The sequence below is a fragment of the Cornus florida genome, unplaced genomic scaffold (genome assembly GCF_030987335.1).
Source record: "Cornus florida cultivar Cherokee Brave unplaced genomic scaffold, ASM3098733v1 CherokeeBrave_3.0.0_Hap2_Chr10, whole genome shotgun sequence".
NCBI classification, from domain to species: Eukaryota; Viridiplantae; Streptophyta; class Magnoliopsida; order Cornales; family Cornaceae; genus Cornus; species Cornus florida.
Genome location: NW_026775580.1, coordinates 3,568,191 through 3,589,143, shown reverse-complemented (window position 1 = coordinate 3,589,143; position 20,953 = coordinate 3,568,191). Strand labels below are relative to the sequence as shown.

At 35.9% G+C, this 20,953-nt stretch overlaps 1 protein-coding gene across 1 annotated transcript in view; it reads right to left on the bottom strand.

Moving 5' to 3' along the window:
- LOC132278602 (glycerophosphodiester phosphodiesterase GDPD4) overlaps positions 1 to 3,962 on the bottom strand; it is a 76,480-nt gene extending 72,518 nt beyond the window's left edge. Inside the window, exon 1 of the mRNA XM_059780430.1 lies at positions 3,713 to 3,962. Coding sequence (XP_059636413.1) covers positions 3,713 to 3,886 — 174 coding nt within the window. The 5' untranslated portion in view covers positions 3,887 to 3,962. The remainder of the gene's footprint in view (positions 1 to 3,712) is intronic.
- Between the last annotated feature and the right edge of the window lie 16,991 nt (positions 3,963 to 20,953).

Sequence of the window (20,953 nt, the reverse complement as noted above, 5' to 3'; positions counted from 1 at the left end):
GTGTACACCTCCACTTGCAAATGACCTTGTTTCTTGAACATAAGTCCTTTACCTGGTGAGCCCTTTAAGTACCTCAGAATCTTGTACACTGCTTCAAAGTGTTCCTCTCCAGGAGAGTGCATGAACTGACTCACCATACTGACTGCAAATGCTATATCTGGGCGTGTGTGAGATAAGTAAATTAGTCTTCCCACCAATCTCTGATATCTTTCACGATCAACCATATTCTCGGGTTCGGCAACTTCTAACTTCAGGTTAACTTCAATTGGAGTGTCAGCAGCGTTACACCCGAGTAGTACATATTTTCGTTGATTCACGAAAATTCCTTCTCTTGACCTAGCAAATTCCATTCCAAGGAAGTATTTTAATGCTCCCAGATCTTTGACTTCAAAATCTTTAGCAAGTTTCTTCTTCAGTCCGGTCAACTCTTCAATGTCATCACCTGTCAAAATAATATCATCCACATACACAATTAAAACGGCAATTTTCCTTTCCTCACCGTGTTTGTAGAATATGGTATGGTCTGCCTGACTCTGATGATACCCATGACTCTTCACAGCCTTTCCAAAGCGTTTAAACCACGCTCTTGGAGACTGTTTCAAACCGTACAGGGATTTTTTGAGTTTACAAACTTTGCTCTGACTGTGTTTTCCTTCGAACCAAGGTGGCAAGCTCATAAACACTTCTTCTTCCAAGTCTCCATTTAAAAAGGCATTTTTTATGTCCAATTGATGTAATGGCCAGTTAAAATTGACTGCCAACGACAATAAGACTCGGATAGAGTTTATTTTTGCTACAGGAGCAAACGTCTCTTGGTAATCAATGCCGTACGTTTGCGTAAAACCTTTCGCCACAAGTCTTGCCTTGTACCTTTCCACACTACCATCAGCTTTACACTTAATAGTGAAAACCCATTTACACCCAACAGTTTTCTTTCCTTTGGGCAAGTCAACTATCTCCCACGTTCCACTCCTTTTAAGAGCATTCATCTCCTCTAACACTGCTGATTTCCAATTCGGATCATCTAGTGCTTCCTAAATGTTTCTTGGAACAAATAAGTGAGAAATATTTGAAGTAAAGGCCCTATATTTATGGGAAAGTTTATCATAAGATAAGTATTTGGTAATGGGATGCTGGGTACAGGTTCAGATTCCTTTTCTAACAGCTATAGAGATATCAAGGTCTACAGGAACTTGGCTAGGTGACTCTGCACGATCAAAAATAGTAGGGACAACTGTAGACAAGTTAGGATTTAGAGTACCTTGACTGTTCAGGGAGTCATTGCTCAGGACCTCTGATTGGCCTTACTCAGGTATTTTGCCTCTCACTTCATCAAACTCAACATTGAGTCCAATGAGAAACTTGAAGATGCGGTTGTCTTCCACCTTCTTTTTGTAATGGTTGCAATCTTCAGGTGATTTCCACTCATAATCGCTGAACAAATCAAGGTCCTACCACAAACGTTTCAGAGAGTTGAAATATTTTGTAACACTGTTATCTCCTTGACGGATCTCTCCGAGTTTCAGCGTTGGTTCATAGACTTGAGACTGATTTCCCAGGTCTGAATACATTTGGTTGACATTGTCCCAGAGTTCTTTTGCTGTGTGGTAACACATATAATTAGAACTGATGTCCTCCTCCATAGAATTCACCAACCAAGTCATCACCATCGAATTCTCTGCATCCCAGGTCGAGTAGGATGGATCTTCAGGTTTTGGTTCCTTCTTTTCTCCTGTTAGGTAGCCGATTTTGCCTCTGCCTCGGATATACATCCGCACGAACTGGGACCAGCGAAGGAAGTTTTCACCATTTAGCCGAATTGTGGTAATCTAGACCGAGTGTGTCTGAGAGTTTTGGACTTGGGACTCAAAGGTCTTGGTCTTGGACTCAAGTATGTCATCAGACATGGTGATTAGGGTTGTTTGGAAGAGAGAAAAAAAAAAAAAAGACGGCTAGGGGTTTTTTTTTTCAGAAGAATCGGTAAAATGCTCTGATACCAAATAGATGATTTCAAGATTGAAAGGAATCTGTATATTGCCTTACTTTGAATGGTTTACAATGCTTTAGTTAAATAGGAAATACAAGGGGCTAAAAAAAGGAAACTACAAGCTGACTACAGGCTGTAACAGCAAACTACAGGATGTAATTACAGGCTGTATACTAACAGAAGCTACAGACTGTACATTAATAGAAGCTACAGGTTGTACACTAAAATATCCCCTAAAATCTAGTCATTGACTATCTATATTTACACGCCTATCATATCCCCTAAAATCTGGTCTTATTAAAATCGAATATCTCTTTTTCAACATTAACCTCTTTCCCTTAAGAACCCTCTGAAGTGAAAAGAAAAAATTAGATCAGGCCTGGGGGGAAAGAGAAACATCTTCCCGCATTTAGCAAGAACAAAGAGCCAAATAAATGAGGAGTAACAAGAGAATAAGAGATGAAGCTGCAGCAGATTTGCAAAGAGGGAATTGGTTGGCCACACAAGCATTGAGATTTGAACTCTATTCCTTGTAGATAGCTTCCATTGAATGGCTAATTAGAGTATGGAACTATACATGGGGCCATGCTTGGAAACCAGACTAAATGGTGCCAAGGGACTGTTTCCTCTCTGGTTCTAAGACACTCCCATGCTGGTTTAGATGTAAAGATTCCATTATAGGATGGAGAGGAGACCATTTGATAGACTCCTCGTGAGAGGTAACATGGACTGCAGGCGTAGCATTACTAAATTCTCTAATCCGGTCATAATTAAGCTCAAGCCACTTCTAGAGAAGCTCAGACATATCTATTGATAGCATCCACCTTAGCTTCTCTCTCTTAAGGAATAAGGTGATTGTAATATGGAGCTAAAAGACATTTTAAGTTATTACTAACAGGAAAAGGTACTTTTCCCACTGTTAATTTTGATATTTGATGTGAGGTCTCACAAGGTCTAGTTTTGAGCATCATTTCTCAAAATAAAGTTATTCCTCTTTAGCAAGTTCACCCTAGGCCATTCCACCCAAATAAAGTTGCCTGAGTCATTCATATAGAAGAGTCCAAACATATTTGGGGACTAGAGCTCTATTCTAATCCACAATTCATGTATGAATTTGAATTCTAATAGGTCTATGTTTGAGTTGTTCATATTGAGAGTGGAGTGATATGTCAAGCATTGATGAAGAAAAGCTACTACAATGGTCATATTCATTAACTTTGTCAAGACGAGGGACAAAAAGGTAAATTTACACCATAGTGCACTCTATCACCATTCTAGGATCATGCATACATGTTTGATCATGTTTCAAAGTTTTGAAAACTTACTTGAACATTAAAACACGTTTTAAAAAATATGCATGTTTTCAAAAATCAGTTTAATGTAAATTTAACCAGTCTGCACTCTTGGATCATCAAGAGGAAGTATAGCCAATGGAGAGGTTTATACAGAGTGTCGATCGATTGTGTTTTTAAGCAACATCAATCGAAGCCATCCAGTTGGATTCGATTGAATAACCTGATCCATCGATGCATTCCAGAATTTTTCAAAATCAAGTTATAGAAGATTTTAACTAGCTAAATCGTAATAACAATCATTTATATAAATTATAATGACTATACAAGTGCGTAAATGATAAAAATTAGCTTTCATAAAATTCAAGTTATAAAATTTCATAATCCATCTCATTCCCAAAACCAACAAACTCTAGAGAGAGAGTATAGAAACCTGGTGAAAGCGCCTGAGTCTGAAATGGAAGAAAATAGGAGGAATGATGGCAATCAAAGCAAGGCTTATAACAAGCAAACGGAACAACTTTCGGGAAGTGAACCCTCTCAATCTCAGCCGCCACAACCCATGCCTCCGCAATTGTTGTTGCTTCCTTTCCCGCCTAAACATCATCGTCTCCGCATACAACCACGCAAAACGCGCACACGGATGCAGCTGAGAGAAATTGGATGACGATGTGAGAAATTGGATCGTTGCACTATTATTTTTGCTGGAAGCGGGTCAGGTTACGATCCGATTGTTTGCACAATTTCTCGGGTTTCGGGCATAAAAACCTGGCAAGTGGAAACCGATTTATTGGAGCTTTTTTTTTTTCCCCCTCAGAATATGCATGATTTTTAATTAAAAATGTTATATATATATATATATATATATATATATATATATATATATATATGCGGGGTCCACAATAAAGTAAACCATGACACCAATTTTGGCGTGAGAAGGAAGATTGTAAGAATGGCTTATAAGGAAACCCTCAGTGTATGCCTATATAAGGCCATGTATGTGTATTACTTGAAGATATATAGAAATAAAAAAGCTTTTCATTCTCTCTCTCTCTCTCTCTGAAAGTTTCTTCTCATTTCTATAATAAATATTACTCTATAGATATATATATACACATATATTTATTACACGTTATCAGCACGAGTTCTATCCATCTGAAATTTGAAGGAAAAGATTTCTCTCCCTCTTCTATCCCAATTATAGATCTATTTTGTGATATAAGTTTTGATAGATTGTTGGGTTGGTTTGTTTTATCGAAGAAAATAGTATTTCTGACTTCAAAGATTATTCTGAAAATGTCAAACTTGACAAAGCTAGAATTCGTGGCCTTGGATATTTCTTGCAAAAATTATTTACAAAACGAAGGCTGTGATTTTCCTTCGGCGCCAGATTAGTAAGGAGCTAAAAACTGAATATCTCACTGAAAGAGATCCACTGTATTTGTGGAACAATTTGAAAGAAAGATATGATCATCAAAAAACAGTTATCCTCCTAAAAGCTCGGGCTAATTGGCAGCAATTGTGGTTGCAAGATTTAAAAACTGTGGCTGAATATAACTCTGCCCTACTTAAAATCAATTCTACATTGAAATTGTGTGGTGATACCATTACTGATGAACTTTTGTTGGAAAAAACATTCACCACATTTCACGCCTCGAATGTGCTCTTACAACAACAATATCGAGAGTGTAGATTTAAAAAATATTCAGAGCAGATATCATGTTTACTTGTGGCAGAGCAAAATAATGAGTTTTTGTTAAGAAACCACCAGTCTCATCCAACTGGATTGACACCGATCTCTGAAACATATGTTGCCTCATCCCATGGTTGTGGACGTGGACGTAGACATGGTCATGGTGGTAGAAATGGGTATAATAATGAATATGGTTGTGGTAAAAATAACTACCACAATAATGAATATAGTCGTAGTAGAAATCCTTCTTATTACCGTGAAGGATATCAATCCCCACATTTTCGCAATCAGAGATCCACACTATATCCCCAAAAGAGATATTATAATGAAATGAAACATGTAAAAGTGAAGGATGTGGCTCAACCTCCCAAGGCACATGATAATACTTGTTATCGGTGTGGCATGACAGGGCATTGGCAAAGCATTTGTCGTACACCTAAGCATCTAGCTGAATTTTACCAAGCCTCAATGAAAGAAAAGGGGAAACAAAAGAAAATGAATTTTATTGATCATGATGAGTCAGTTGACATCACAAATTTGGAAATGAACTTCATTAATCATGATGAGCAAGTTGACGTCACAAATCTGGATGTATCAGATTTTTTTGAGGATCGTGATGGAAAGATAAACTTCCTAATTGGTGATGAAAATGTCCACACCAATTAATCCTATTTTCTTTTCATGTTTTGTCTACTTTGTTTTTGTTTTCCTTATATTAAAGTTTTTCTCTTCCAGTTTGTATTAAAGTTTCTTTTGTTATAAATGTTTCTTTTTTTATAAAGAAATTTGCATGAATAGGAATGGATCTGACTAGTTCCAAAATAAATGGTAAAGACATATGTCTTGCAGATAGTGGAACAACACATACAATCCTTCGAAATTAAAAATATTTTTCTCACCTAACTCTGACAGACACTAGTGTCAGTACAATATCAGGTCCCACCGACTTGATTGAAGGCTCCGGACGACCTAACATTATTTTTTCACATGGAACGAGATTACAAATCAATGATGCCTTATATTCTTCAAGATCTCGGAGAAATCTGTTGAGTTTTAAAGACTTGTGTCGTAATGGGTATCATACTGAGATCACAAATGAAAGAAATGTGGAATATCTCTACATTACTTCTATTACCTCATGTAAGAAGCAAATATTAGAAAAACTCCCTATTTTCTCTTCTGGGTTATACTATACAACCATTAGGACAATTGAGTCCAATGTTGTGATACATAAAAAAATCTTGTAACCCAAAACTTTTTATGCTTTGGCATGATCGACTTGGTCACCCGGAGAGTATAATGATGCGTCGAATTATTGAAAATTCACATGGACACCCACTAAAGGATAAAAAAATTATCTTACCAAATAATCATCTATGCACTATCTGCTCACAAGGTAAGTTGATTATCAGACCGTCCCCTTCAAAAGTCATTGTTGAGTCTCCCCCATTTTTACAACGAATTTACGGGGATATATGTGGGCTGATTCATCCACCTTATGAACCATTTCGCTATTTTATGGTATTAATTGATGCCTCAACATGATTGTCACATGTTTGTCTGCTTTCTACTCGTAATTTTGCATTTGCTAGACTTCTTGCTCAAATCATCAAATTACGGGCACATTTTCCTGATTACCCAATTTGGATCAGGAAAGCTAACTTCGAGCTCTTGAACTTAGAATTAAGAATGATTAAATTTGGATCTGAAATGAAAGAGTTATGACCTTCTGAAGTCAATGCAACAACGCTGACCAAGTAAAAACTGAAATGGGAAGTTCCAGGGAGGATCGGTCGACCGAAATACAACCATCAACTGGCCGAAACTCAACCGTCGGTCGGCCAAACCCCAATCATCAGCCAGCCAAAACAAGGTTTTTCAAGAAAAGCTTACTGGAATGGTCTCGAGGGAAATGTCAGCCAGCTGATAGATCCTCATCAGCCGATCGACACATCTGTTGCAGCTATGAAAAGCTGCGGCAATGTGTGAAAATGGTGCTTGGGCCAATCCTAAGGTTCTACATGCTTTCTACGTGATCCGAACATGTTTCAAAACACTTTCTAGGCCCGTTCAAACATCTAAAACAAGCCAAAGCGAGGAGAAACTCAAAATGACACCTCATAGATGAATTTTTCATGAAAATTCATAAAATCACCCAAAAATAGGTCAAAAGTTGAAACTCAAGGGTTTTGTGAAATGTGGACATGCACGCACGCGTAAAAAGACATTTAAGACGCGTCCCAATGGTCTGTGACCTCAAAATGTCAAGAATGCAAAATATGACCTCTCAACGGCCAAAAATGCCTAAAAACACTATAAATGAAACCAAATGCAAAACCTAGAATGAAATGGTGTTTGGCCTTTGGCCATACCTCAAACATGATCATAGAAACCCTATGAAACAAAAAGAATGGAATTTCCACATTCGATGCGGAAGTTATGAAGCAATGAATCAAGATTTTTCACTATTTTCATATTAAACCTTGAAAACGAAAGTGCATAGAATACATGATACATGTCATTAGCCTCCCGCCTCATTTCATACATGTTGAATACAATGAAAATAGTGTACTTATGTACACATTACATAAATGGAATCAAAGAATACATGTTTGATACATAAGGCTACAAAAATGGCATTTCATACTAACACTTACATGAAATGGAAACTTGAAGCTATAAGTCATCCAAGGAACGACAAGCATCACAAACCAAGTCTTCGTACTTGAAACAACCCCCAATAACTTCAGGGTGAGTAAACAAATTTACTCGTAGAGAATGAGCATGTATCGACTTGATTTCTTTCAGATTTTTAGACTTACATGATACAGTTCAAAAGGGTCATACCACCTAACGTCTACGTCAAGATGAAACTCAGGGAGCATCCTAAGCTACCATAGAGTAAAAGCAACAAGAATCATGATATATCTACATATATGAAACAAGTCAAGATTGGGATAATTCAAAGAACACGACAAGAAGGATGCTTGAGTACAGATGAACATGAATTGCATTTTTAATACAATTAAACAAGGTTTGGAATAATCCGTACAACACGATAAGAAAGTGCTAGAATACAAGTATCACATTATTAATAGAATTGAACAAGGTTTGGAACATACCAATTAATACGACAAGAAGTATACTCAAATAAAAGTTAACACGAATTACATTATCAATGCAATTAGCATAATTGGAGCATTCCAATTAACGCGATAGAAACAATACACGAAATCAAGAGTAAGGCATAATATCTATGCAATTAAACAAGAATGGAACATTCTATGAAACATGAAAAGAGTTATACATGAATCAAGAACAAGGCATAATATCTATGCAAGTAAACAAGATTGGAGCATTTCACATACGCGACAAGTTTAAATCTTCAAGGAATAACAACTTGCAATTTAAAGAGTGAAATCAATCAATGTGGAAACTCGGATATCGCCCGGATTAAAATCGTACTCTTGAGATCACTTTAGGGCTACTAACCCATGGGTACCTTTCCCCTAGTGCGCACTATAGTGTAGGAAGACATTCCCCCGTACTAGAACCAAGCCCTAGCCATGTCAATTCTTGATTGATATCCCAAGTCCCAAAATCAACAAGTTGTGCAAGTCAAGATTGTATCAAATACAAGAAATGCATTAACCACGTTTCATGCATAACCAAGATTTTGGAACACACAAGTCATGCCCTAAGTTCTCAACTATAATGGCATGTGAAATGTCATTAAATCATAGTGTACATCTATATAGACTATAACCAAGATATATAGCATACGAAATCTATTGAAGTAAATATACCATAAGTATAAGATAGATGATTCAATTACTCACTAAACAACACATATGTAATTAAACCATTCGAAGACAAAGATATATGTTCATTAAGTACATTAATGAAACCTAGATACAAGGAGTCACGATGCTTGATAAAAAGGTGAAAGTACATGAAATACAAGTCCAATTCATGAGTTTAACTCGAGTTCAATATCAAAGCATGTTTAACGTGATGGAAGCATATAAGGTAATTTAATCTACTTAAGGGATTAAATTGTCAAGATTACAAGGCAAGTCAAGAGTCATGTCAAAGGCAAGTTCAATGTCAAGTTACAAGTTCATTTCATACAAGACACGACCATGTGAATTTAATTCCATACAAGGGAAATAATTAAATATAAGTTTCAAAACTTATCCGGTTATTCTCAAGGAAAGCATGATTACCAAGTTAGAAACTTAATCAAGACCAAGGAGCTATTGAATGGATTTTAATTATTTCATTTAATTAAAATCTCTAGGTCTTGAAATTCATCTAAATGATCTCAAATTTATATATGTTATACAACATCTCAAAACTTGATTCAAAAACATGATACAAGTGAATTCTAAGCAAGACACGGCCATGAGCATTAAACTTTAATACTAGAAAAATAACAAATGAGAAGTTTCAAAACTTAATCAAATATTCTAGATTTAATATATGTGAAACTATATGACATACATATCAAGAATATCAAGTCAGAATTCAAATGGAGTGAATAGTATGCATAGAATAAATTAATTAATCAATTAATTAAATATTCTCTAGATTTTAAAACCCCTCCGATTACTCTCAAATTCACCTATGTTGAAGAGCATGCTAGGGCCTAATATAATATGCTAACACATATTGATTCCAAGCTAATTAAGGCCACATGATTTAATATTTTATTTAAGATAAATATTAAATAAAATCTTCATTACTTATCCAAATGATCTAAATTTAATATATGTCAATCAATATATCAAGGGGTAATATTCTATCATGACACATGTTTAAACAAAGTTATGAGCAACTGGGAAAGTCAAATCTCATACTAGAAAATAAATAATCAAAAGTTCTAGATTTAATATCCTAGTATGTAAACAAGTTGTATATGCATCACAAGCATGTAATATAATAAGAAAGTAAATTATAACACCCCCTACCTCAATTTGAGATGAAAATCTCAAAAGCCCACCGAAATAAAAGTGCTCCGAATCCGATGATACCGAAGGGTTTTGTCGGGGACAATACGATGAACAAGAACCCAAAAGAAGCCCCATGAAAATCTCAACTTGACTCCAAACCCGAACTCAAGAAATGGTTGGAAATGGATTCTAATAAGGGGGAAAGGTGCGCGGCGTCAAGACAATCATAAAACGCGAAGGCACTATGACTTTTTAGCAAAGGGAAGGAAGTTTACTTGAGAGAAGAAGGGTGGTAGCCCCCCTTGGGTAGCCATGGATGCTTCTGGTCGTGCTTGAAGAGAGGAGGAGATAGCTTTTTAATTTTATAACCTCCTATTTATAGAAAATCTCAAAAAGTGCCCCGAAAGGGCCCCGCCGGGTCCGAAAAAGTGAAATTTGAGCAAACGCGCTCAAACGGGAAAACTCGATGAAAAAAAAGATTTAAAATAAGAAAATATGAACAACGGAAGAAACAACGTAAAAAACTGAGTTCCGAGCAGAGAGATATGCCCCGAACAAGTTCGGCGGCAATCGGGTCCAAAAACTCTGAAACTGGAGAAAAACGACTAGAACGGAATTCTAAGAGTACACGACTCGGTGAAATGTGAAAATGAATCCCGTACGAGGATCCAGGCTCCAGACGAGGTATTTTTGCAATAACTTTCGTTAATTGCACAATGGCCCCTACAAAAAGGGTTAACTGCAAAACTGCCCCAGAATGAAAATATCTTCCAAAAGATATTTTCTTAGATGCCCCTGAAATAAAATATCTTCAAAAGATATTTACAAAAAACACCCCAAGAAAAGAAAAAGATTCTGAAGAATTGTGCATTCATGCCCCTATGGACATCGAGAGTAACCAGAGTACTTTCTTGCAAAAGTAAAGATACGTATTTCGAGGAAACCACTGAAGATGCAGACACGTGAAGTCAAAAACCAACTTCGAGCATGAAAAATGAGGTTGTGCCAAAAACTGACAAATGGGGAAAAGACAGAATAGGGAAAAGGACGAAATAGGGAAAAGGACAAAAAGTGAATAGTGTCCGAAAAGTGAAAATGTGGAAATGACTCGGTCCTCAAAGGAAGTTGTTAATCCAAATGAAAGAGTCTCGGAAATCAATTCCAAACACTCGAGATGACACTAAGCGACGAGAAACAGAGCTCAGATAGGAAAATTAAACGGAAAAAATTTATCCGTAAAATTTTAGAAAAAAGGAAAGGGAGTCAAATGACCGGGTCATTACAATATGCAAAACATAAAGGAAATAAATGGTGATGCCTATGATTGGCTTGTGAAGGTGCCATTCCATCATTGGGCATAGGCACATTTTCCAACCATTTTAAAGTGTGATTTAGTAATAAACAACATGGTAGAATCATGGAATTATGTCATTCAAAAAGCAAGGGAGATGCTTGTAATAACTATGTTGGAGTGGATCCGTAATATCTAATAAGGAGATTTCAAAAGAATAGAGCTGCTGGATCATCATATAATAGAATGTTATGTCCTAAGATACAAACACAGTTGGATAAATATAAAAATGAATCACTGGAGTGTATTATTGATTTTTATGGGGGGTCTAGGTATGAAGTTGATATTAAAGGTAAGAATGTAGATGTGGACATGCAGAGGCGAACATGCAGTTGTAGGGAGTGAGATGTGACTGGTATTCCCTGCCAGCATGCTGTTGCTACCATACATTTTAGAAGGGAACTGATGAGCGCTAAAAATTGCGCATTTAAACCCGTTAAGCTTAGGTATTCTAGGACATTTATCTATCTTACTTTCCCGTTTTAGACTAATTTCATATTATTGTCCTTTTTAGGTGCTTATCCCCAAAATAAGCTAATTCAGCCAAATAAGAGCTTAAAAGAAGCTAACTCAAGCCGGATGGAAGAAAGGAGCAAAGTGGAAGCAGAATGAAGCAAAGTGTGGAAATCAGCATGTTTGATCGATCTCAAGAATACTTCGATCGATTGAAAGTTCATCGATCTAGACATTTCAAAATGGATTCAAGCTCTTTTGTCCTTATCCAAAGATTCCACAAAGTTCAATCGATCCAACAATTCTCAGATCGATCGAAAAGATTCCATCTTATCCTATTGTACCACCCCACCTACCACTTTTGTCTCTTTCCCCAAAATATCTCAGATCTGTCTTTATCCAAAAAGGCGCCGCCATGGGAGGATCGATCCAGCCAAAGTTTGATAGATCTCAGCCAAGTTCGAGCAATCGAACCCTCTCAAGTGCGAATTAAATCCTTTTTCAGCTCATTAAAAGTTATCTCATGGTGCAATCATTGGAGGAGCCCTTGTGTATGCGCCTAGACCATTGGATGTGACATTTAAGCTACCTATATAAGGATTATAAGCCACTTTTACACATATGCTTTTAGGAGTTGATAGATACAATTTTTTATTATTTTTTGAGGGGAAAAAAGAAGAAGAGGAGGCTAGAGACACATTCTTGGGAGGGCTTCCATCTAACTCAAGAAGAAGAGCATTTTTACCATGGTGACGAGGGCCGTTCCAATACGCCAAACTGAATGTAGTGAATGTGTGGTTCAAGAAAAGCCTTTTATGTCAAATTTAAATTTATAAAAACCACTACCAACACCACTACTAACGTAGCAAGAGTGAGTAGGGATCGTCCCAAGGGATTATACGTGTTGGAATTTCAACTTCGACTCTAGCGTACCAAATGATTGCAAAAGAGAGTTGGGTTGGTTGATTACTTCTAGAAAAGAATTAATTAAAATGCAATAAAATAAAGAGTAAGTAAGAAGGAAAGGTCTTGGGGTTTAGAGATCACCACCAAACAATACTATTCCAAACCATAATCAAGTGATTAATGAGTGAAATGAATGTGTTGCAACAATGTTGTGTGTGTAAAAGACATTCAATTGGTAAGGGTGACTCAACAAGTGCAAATTGTCTCAATCAACATGTGTGAGGCCACAATACATCTATTGGTAGAGGAATATATTGTCTAAACATCATGTGAAGATAACAAAATAACAATTCAAGTCATTGAACCTTTCATTAAGCTCATAGTCCAAGCAATCCATAAGGATGACTTAGTTAAACATGCATTATCTAAACATCATGTGAGAGGTACAAAATATCTATTGGGAGAGGAATAAATTGCCTAAACACATGTGAAAGATACAACATATCATAACTAGTCATTAATCCTTCATTAAGCTCACAATCCACATACAACACAATATTAGAGGAATATACCATTTGGACTCACAAGTATGGAACATCAAACATCAAGAGTAGATTGTCCTCTCATCTAACATTACACTACCACTACACTACTAGCATGAAAATAAAGCTATCTAGACTAGGGGAGAGGCACAAACCATCAAGAATAGGCATAAACCATCAAATGAACCAAAATAGCATTCATTAAGCATATCATCTTGATAATCTCTAGATCTATAGCATCAATACACATAGACATGCATCAAAAACACTAAATCTAGAGATAAGCACATGAATATCTTACTCTAGCATACATAGACATATGGATAGAATAGAGTAGTCAATTGGAAGCATTAAACCATACAAACCATGAAATAATCAAGATTTATATATACATGAATATCAAGATGTATCATACAACACTAATCCCTCAATAATACACAAGATTAGAGTATAGAAAGCATGCTTAGGGCTAACTCTAGCCCCAAGAGGATGTCTAGCCACTCATGGTAGTGATGATCCAACCCTCAAGAGCTAACTCAATGGCTGCTCCTTGTTGGTGAAGATCTCCTCCAATGGTGCTCTAGCTTCCCTCCTTCCTCCTCTCCAAGAATAGCCTCCAAGATGATTTTCAATGTGTGACAAGAGAGTCTCCCCAAAAAGTGTATCATATTCCTTATATAGGTAGGTCAAATACTCCCCATGATGAGCTGTGGTCGTGCAAGGCATATTCTCCAATGATTGGATGAAGGATGGAATAAATGAGCTGGACTTTAACTTTTTCTCGCTGGAGGAAGTTCGATCGATCGAACCTTAACTTGGATCGATCGAAAATGGGTTCGATCAATCGAACTGCATCTTGGATCGATCGAAGTGGTCTGACTCCTCCGGATAATGACAAGGCTGGGATATTTTCAAGATATTTATGGGGAAAAAGACAAAAGTGGTTGGTAGGCGTACAGCTGTGGATAAGATCAATCATTTGAATAGGACAAAATAGGGTTCGATTGATCATAGATGATGTTCGATCGATCGAACTTGGAATTTCAGCAAAGGCCAAGGTTGGATCTATCGAGAAGTACTGTGATCGATCATAGATGTTTGATCGATCGAACTCTAAGTTGGATCGATCGAACTTTTCAGCTGCACAACTTTGATTCCTTTTTGCTCCTTTGTTTCTCCACTTTGCTCCCTCCTTTGGTTTATCTCAGGATTGCTTCAATTAAGCTCTTATTTGGCTGAGTTAGCTCAATTTTGGGATTAGTGCCTGAAAATATAAATAATGCGTAATAAGTTTAAAACGGCAAAGTAAGATAGATAAAGGTACTAGAATGCTTAAACTTAACGGGTTTAAATGCGCACTTTTCAGTGCTCATCACACCCCCAAACTTAAATGTTGCTAGTCCCTAGCAATGAACTAAGAAGTAAATGAATGAAATAAACAACTATACAAGTATAAACTGGAAAGCAAGTAAAATTATAACACCATTTTCGTAGGGAACACGATTGCATTTAGCATATGCAACAAGCCTTTTAAACCCCTAGGTTACCCCTAGTGGACGAGTGGAGTCTCGTGAGGGTTTCCAGAAATGATACCCACAAACATTAAGCTCATTCTTCCAAAAGAGGCACTAATATTGCAAACAAGCATTGGGAGAAAACTACCTCAAGTATGCAATTTTTCAACAATTTCCAAGCAATCTCCCAAAATCTCAACATCAAACAAGCAAGCATGGTCCTCCACACATCAAGAAAATGATCATGAAAATCGAAACAAGTCTAGAATCCATGTGAGAGGTCCGGCATCAAGTGTGTTGCTATCTTAGCCAACTAGAGAAGTAATCGCATCCTTACCCTCAAACTAGCACACAAATCTAGTACCGATCATCAAGATAAGAGAGTGGACCTTTTATTAAAGCTTTATTGTTCTAGGTGCGCTTATTCTTTTCACTCTTTTTCTTCTTCTTATTCTTTTTTATTTATTTTATTTTATTTTATTTTATTGAGGATCAAAGATGGAAATATTATGCAATGTGTTGATCTCTTAAGCTTTCTAGAAGATTCATGTAGCGAGCTTTAGGTCAATGACTCCCAAACCAGATGGCTTTAGGGCATTAGGTGTTAAGACACCCCAACGGACTTACAAACTCAAATCAACTAGGCTACAAATCAAGACAACAACCATCTAATCATTTCCCACTTCTCGCCTTTTGGGAGAAGTCCTCACTTTTATTGCTTTTTGCAACTTTTTTTTTTTTTTTTTAACCTAGAGTTTGGGCCCTCCACCTTTCGGCGCGAGAAGTTCACTGCTTCATGAGGCAAGAATCCCGGCTACTCAATGAAAATGGGTTGTTATCCACTTTTATCAAGAATGAGAGCTTTCAATGCACTACTAGCCCAATTGGGATATAACCAATTCAATAATCAATAAAGCATGTACCCCACAATTGAATGCTAGCGTGCGCCGGCGCTAGTGTAGAATCCTAGAATGAATCTCAAAACAATCACAAATTCAGGATGATGTGGACCACAAATGCAAGCAAGATATCAATCTTTCGAAAAATTTACTCCTAAATGGCATCCTCAAGGCATACAAGGAGTATTGGACTCTCAAGTCAAGCAATTTTTAAATTTTAAGCAATATAGTCCTCAAAAGATCAAAATCATAGCTAACATCAATCTCAAATCTCAATCATGCATTTAAAGCTCAAATCTTAAGTAGAATGCAACAAGACACTTTACCCCTAAACTTAAACCGCACATTGTCCTCAATGTGCAATGAGAACAATGGAAAAAAATGGAAAGAGTATACCGTGGTGGTGTAGACATGAAGCTCGGTCATGATCCAATTCAAAAGACGTCTCCCCCAAACTTGGAATCAATAACCTACTTGAATAACCACGCTAGCAAACTCACATCAAATATCAAATGGGATAAGAATAATCAAATCAAGCATTCTAAGGCAATGTAACACATGATGCAAGAGAGATATAAGATCAAGCCCTAACTAAAGCATAAAGTATGCATGACTACATATAAGGGCACAATGATGAATCTTTTTATATTTTTCATTTAATGAAAGCAAGTATATACAAAATGCAAGAAAAACAAAGAATAAAATACATGAACAAAATATAAAAAGAAAAATAAATATGGCAAAATATAATGAAAGAATATGCTCAATGTAAGAAATGAAAAACAATATGTGCAATGTAAGAAATGAAAATGAACATGTACAATGTAAAAAGAATGGAAAGAATATGTACAATGCAAGTATATACAAAATTTTCTTACTTTTTGTTTTTCATTTTTTTTTTTTTTAATATATATGTGAAAACATGCAAAGAAAAATGAAAAATGTAAGAAATATGCAAAATGGGTGCTAAGTTTAACGTCTCTAGTAAGACGGAATGCTTCTTTGAAAAATCATCTCATTTTTTTATTTTTTATTTTTTATTTTTTTTTAGACAAAACAAATATGTACACAAATAAAAATAAAAAGGCAAGTAAATAAAAATGTAAGAAAATAAGGAATGCAAAGATTTTTTTTTTTTTTTTTTGATAAGTTAGAAGAATTAAAAATTAAAGTTAAACAAAATATTTTTGGATTTTTGGAAATAAGATAAAAGGAAATAAAATAAAATAAAAGAAAAATGTTTTTGGGATTTGATTTTTTTTTTTTTTAATTTTAAATATTTGAAATAAAAATAAAAATAAAGCTTGGAAATAAAAGTAAAAATGAAAATAAAATAAAAATCTTTTTGGAATTTTTGAAAATAAAATAAAATTAACAAAAATATTTTTGTGTTTTTAACAAATTTCCAAAAACTTCTTTTTTTTTTTTTTTTTAGTCAAGAGAGAGAGGTAACTAAATGAAATAAAATAAAATAAAAAAATAAAATAAAATAAAAATAGAAATAGGAAAAAGTCAAAAAGTGAAAGGGTCAAAGGGGCAAAGTTGTGATCGATCGAAGATGAAGTTCGATCGATCGAACATAGCTGTGATCGATCCGAGATGAAATTCGATCGATCGAACATGTAAAATTTTGGAGATCCTAAGAGCATGCATTTTCAGAATTGAAACATGTCCAAAATTTTTCTAAGTGTTGAAGCTCGAGATCGATCGAACTATAAAGTTGGATCGATCGAATGTTCTTTGATTGATCGAAATTGTAGTTGGATCGATCGAACAGTGAAAATCCTGGAGATCCCGAGAGCATGCACTTTCAAAATTAATGAAAGCTTAAAATTTTTTCTAAGTGTTGGGACTCAAGTGGAGTTCGATCGATCGAATCCATAATTGGATCGATCGAAGAACAATTCGATCGATCGAATGTGCTCTTGTGATCGATCGAACTGGCACCAAATGCCTAATTTTGAACTGAAAGTGCAGAAAATCCTATGCTAAGCCCCAATGATGGTAACAAGAATGAAAATTTGAAAAATAGATGGAAGAATGTACACAAGAATGAAAAATAAAAAGAAATGAGGGAGGAATAGAGTTATGAAACTCTACGAATACTAGTGTTTAACGTCTCTAGCAAGACGTTAGGTCAACTCACTAATCAAATGAATCAAAAACTGGATATGAAACATCCTTATTGACCCTCTTTTCACTTTTCTCATTTAATGTCCCACTTATGACAATAAAATCATCCTCCAAAAGAATGACTTGAAAAGAAATAAAAGTGATGATATTGTTCCTTTCATCTCGGTCTTGAAAACAAAATCAATCATGGTTAGGCTTGCCTCTTTGTTGTGTTCTTGAAACACATTCAAATGATCATTCACTTTGATAATCGGTGAGGCATTGTCTTTCAAAGACTCATTTGGATTAATAAGAAACACCCTTTCTTCATCCCTCTTCTCCTCCTCATAAATTACCATTTCCTCACCTTCTAAGTAAGCTAAGGAGTCCATTAGAGAGTTTATTTCATTTTTAAAGCTTTTAAAGTCAAAACCACAATTTTTATACATTTCCAAAAGACACTCCTCAAGAGGGTCATTAGAGATAATAAAAGGAAGGCCCTCTTCAACAAGTTCCTCCTCCTTCTCTCCTACCTCAAGTGTGGTCAACATCTCCTCACTCTCTAGAGTAGCCATCTCCGAGATAAAATCATAATCAAAACAAAGAAAGTCCTCATTAATCATGTTATGTTCTATTGGATTAGCCACTAACTCACTTTCCACTTCCTCCTCTATACAAGATAGAGTGCTAGGCATTAGCTTACTTGTTTTATTCTCCTCACTCTCATTATCCTCATCTATATACATTGAAGTTCTTGCCATTTTTTCATTTGCCTCTTCCTCATCCTCTTGATGAGAAAGAGTATTTGTAATTTGCTCAACTTGAGCTTCGAAGTTTGCTAAAGTTTGAGAATGAGAATTAATAAGTGAAGTGTGTGAAATATGCACATCAAGTAAAGCTAACACTTTTTCTTCAAATCCGGGTGAGTACTTAGAAGGTGGTGGAATTGATTCATCATAAAATGGTGGTGGAGGGTAATAGTCACAAGAAGGATTAAATGAGTGATCAAGTCCATAATAAGATGATGCATGAAATGATTTGGACTTAATCTCATAAGGATTAAAACATGATGGAGGAGCATAAGGTGAAGGGATGTAATTCCCCCCCAAACTTGGATCAACCAAGTCCTCCATTCACAATTAAAACCCAAATGTAAGAAAAAAAAATTTGGCCTCAACAAGGGCGACAAAAATTTAGCAATAAAATGAGCCTCAAGAAGGGCTATCACAAGCATACAAAGAAGTGAAACAATTAAAATACAAGAGTTCCAAGAATTGCTCACAACGGTCCTTTAGCACTTCAACTCCAAATTTAGCTTTTAAGCTCCAATGATTGCTTTAAGTTCCAAAGTTCGCCTTCCATGTAGTCAAGTACCTAATTGAACAAATAATAATGAGAATCAAGAGAAAAGAATATACAATGGAAAATAAAATAAAAATAGAAGCAATCTAATGAACACTATTGTCTAGTTTAATTCCAACAAAACCGTTAATCCCCGGCAACGGCGCCAAAATCTGACGAGGGCCGTTCCAATACGCCAAACTGAATGTAGTGAATGTGTGGTTCAAGAAAAGCCTTTTATGTCAAATTTAAATTTATAAAAACCACTACCAACACCACTACTAACGTAGCAAGAGTGAGTAGGGATCGTCCCAAGGGGTTATACGTGTTGGAATTTCAACTTCGACTCTAGCGTACCAAATGATTGCAAAAGAGAGTTGGGTTGGTTGATTACTTCTAGAAAAGAATTAATTAAAATGCAATAAAATAAAGAGTAAGTAAGAAGGAAAGGTCTTGGGGTGTAGAGATCACCACCAAACAATACTATTCCAAACCATAATCAAGTGACTAATGAGGGAAATGAATGTGTTGCAACAATGTTGTGTGTGTAAAAGACATTCAATTGGTAAGGGTGACTCAACTAGTGCAAATTGTCTCAATCAACATGTGTGAGGCCACAATACATCTATTGGTAGAGGAATATATTGTCTAAACATCATGTGAAGATAACAAAATAACAATTCAAGTCATTGAACCTTTCATTAAGCTCATAGTCCAAGCAATCCATAAGGATGACTTAGTTAAACATGCATTATCTAAACATCATGTGAGAGGTACAAAATATCTATTGGGAGAGGAATAAATTGTCTAAACACATGTGAAAGATACAACATATCATAACTAGTCATTAATCCTTCATTAAGCTCACAATCCACATATAACACAATATTAGAGGAATATGCCATTTGGACTCACAAGCATGGAACATCAAACATCAAGAGTAGATTGTCCTCCCATCTAACATTACACTACCACTACACTACTAGCATGAAAATAAAGCTATCTAGACTAGGGGAGAGGCACAAACCATCAAGAATAGGCATAAACCATCAAATGAACCAAAATAGCATTCATTAAGCATATCATCTTGATAATCTCTAGATCTATAGCATCAATACACATAGACATGCATTAAAAACATTAAATCTAGAGATAAGCACATGAATATCCTACTCTAGCATATATAGACATATGGATAGAATAGAATAGTCAATTGGAAGCATTAAACCATACAAACCCTGAAATAATCAAGATTTATATATACATGAATATCAAGATGTATCATACAACACTAATCCCTCAATAATACACAAGATTAGAGTATAGAAAGCATGCTTGGGGCTAACTCTAGCCCCAAGAGGATGTCTAGCCACTCATGGTAGTGATGATCCAACCCTCAAGGGCTAACTCCATGGCTGCTCCTTGTTGGTGAAGATGTCCTCCAATGGTGCTCTAGCTTCCCTCCTTCCTCCTCTCCAAGAATAGCCTCCAAGATGATTTTCAATGTGTGACAAGAGACTCTCCCCAAAAAGTGTATCATATTCCTTATATAGGTAGGTCAAATACACCCCATGATGAGCTGTGGTCGTGCAAGGCATATTCTCCAATGATTGGATGAAGGACGGAATAAATGAGCTGGACTTTAACTTTTTCTCGCTGGAGGAAGTTCGATCGATCGAACCTTAACTTGGATCGATCGAAAATGGGTTTGATCGATTGAACTGCATCTTGGATCGATCGAAGTGGTCTGACTCCTCCGGATAATGACAAGGCTGGGATATTTTCAAGATATTTATGGGGAAAAAGACAAAAGTGGTTGGTAGGCGTACAGTTGTGGATAAGATCAATCATTTGATTAGGACAAAATAGGGTTCGATCGATCATAGATGATGTTTGATCGATCAAACTTGG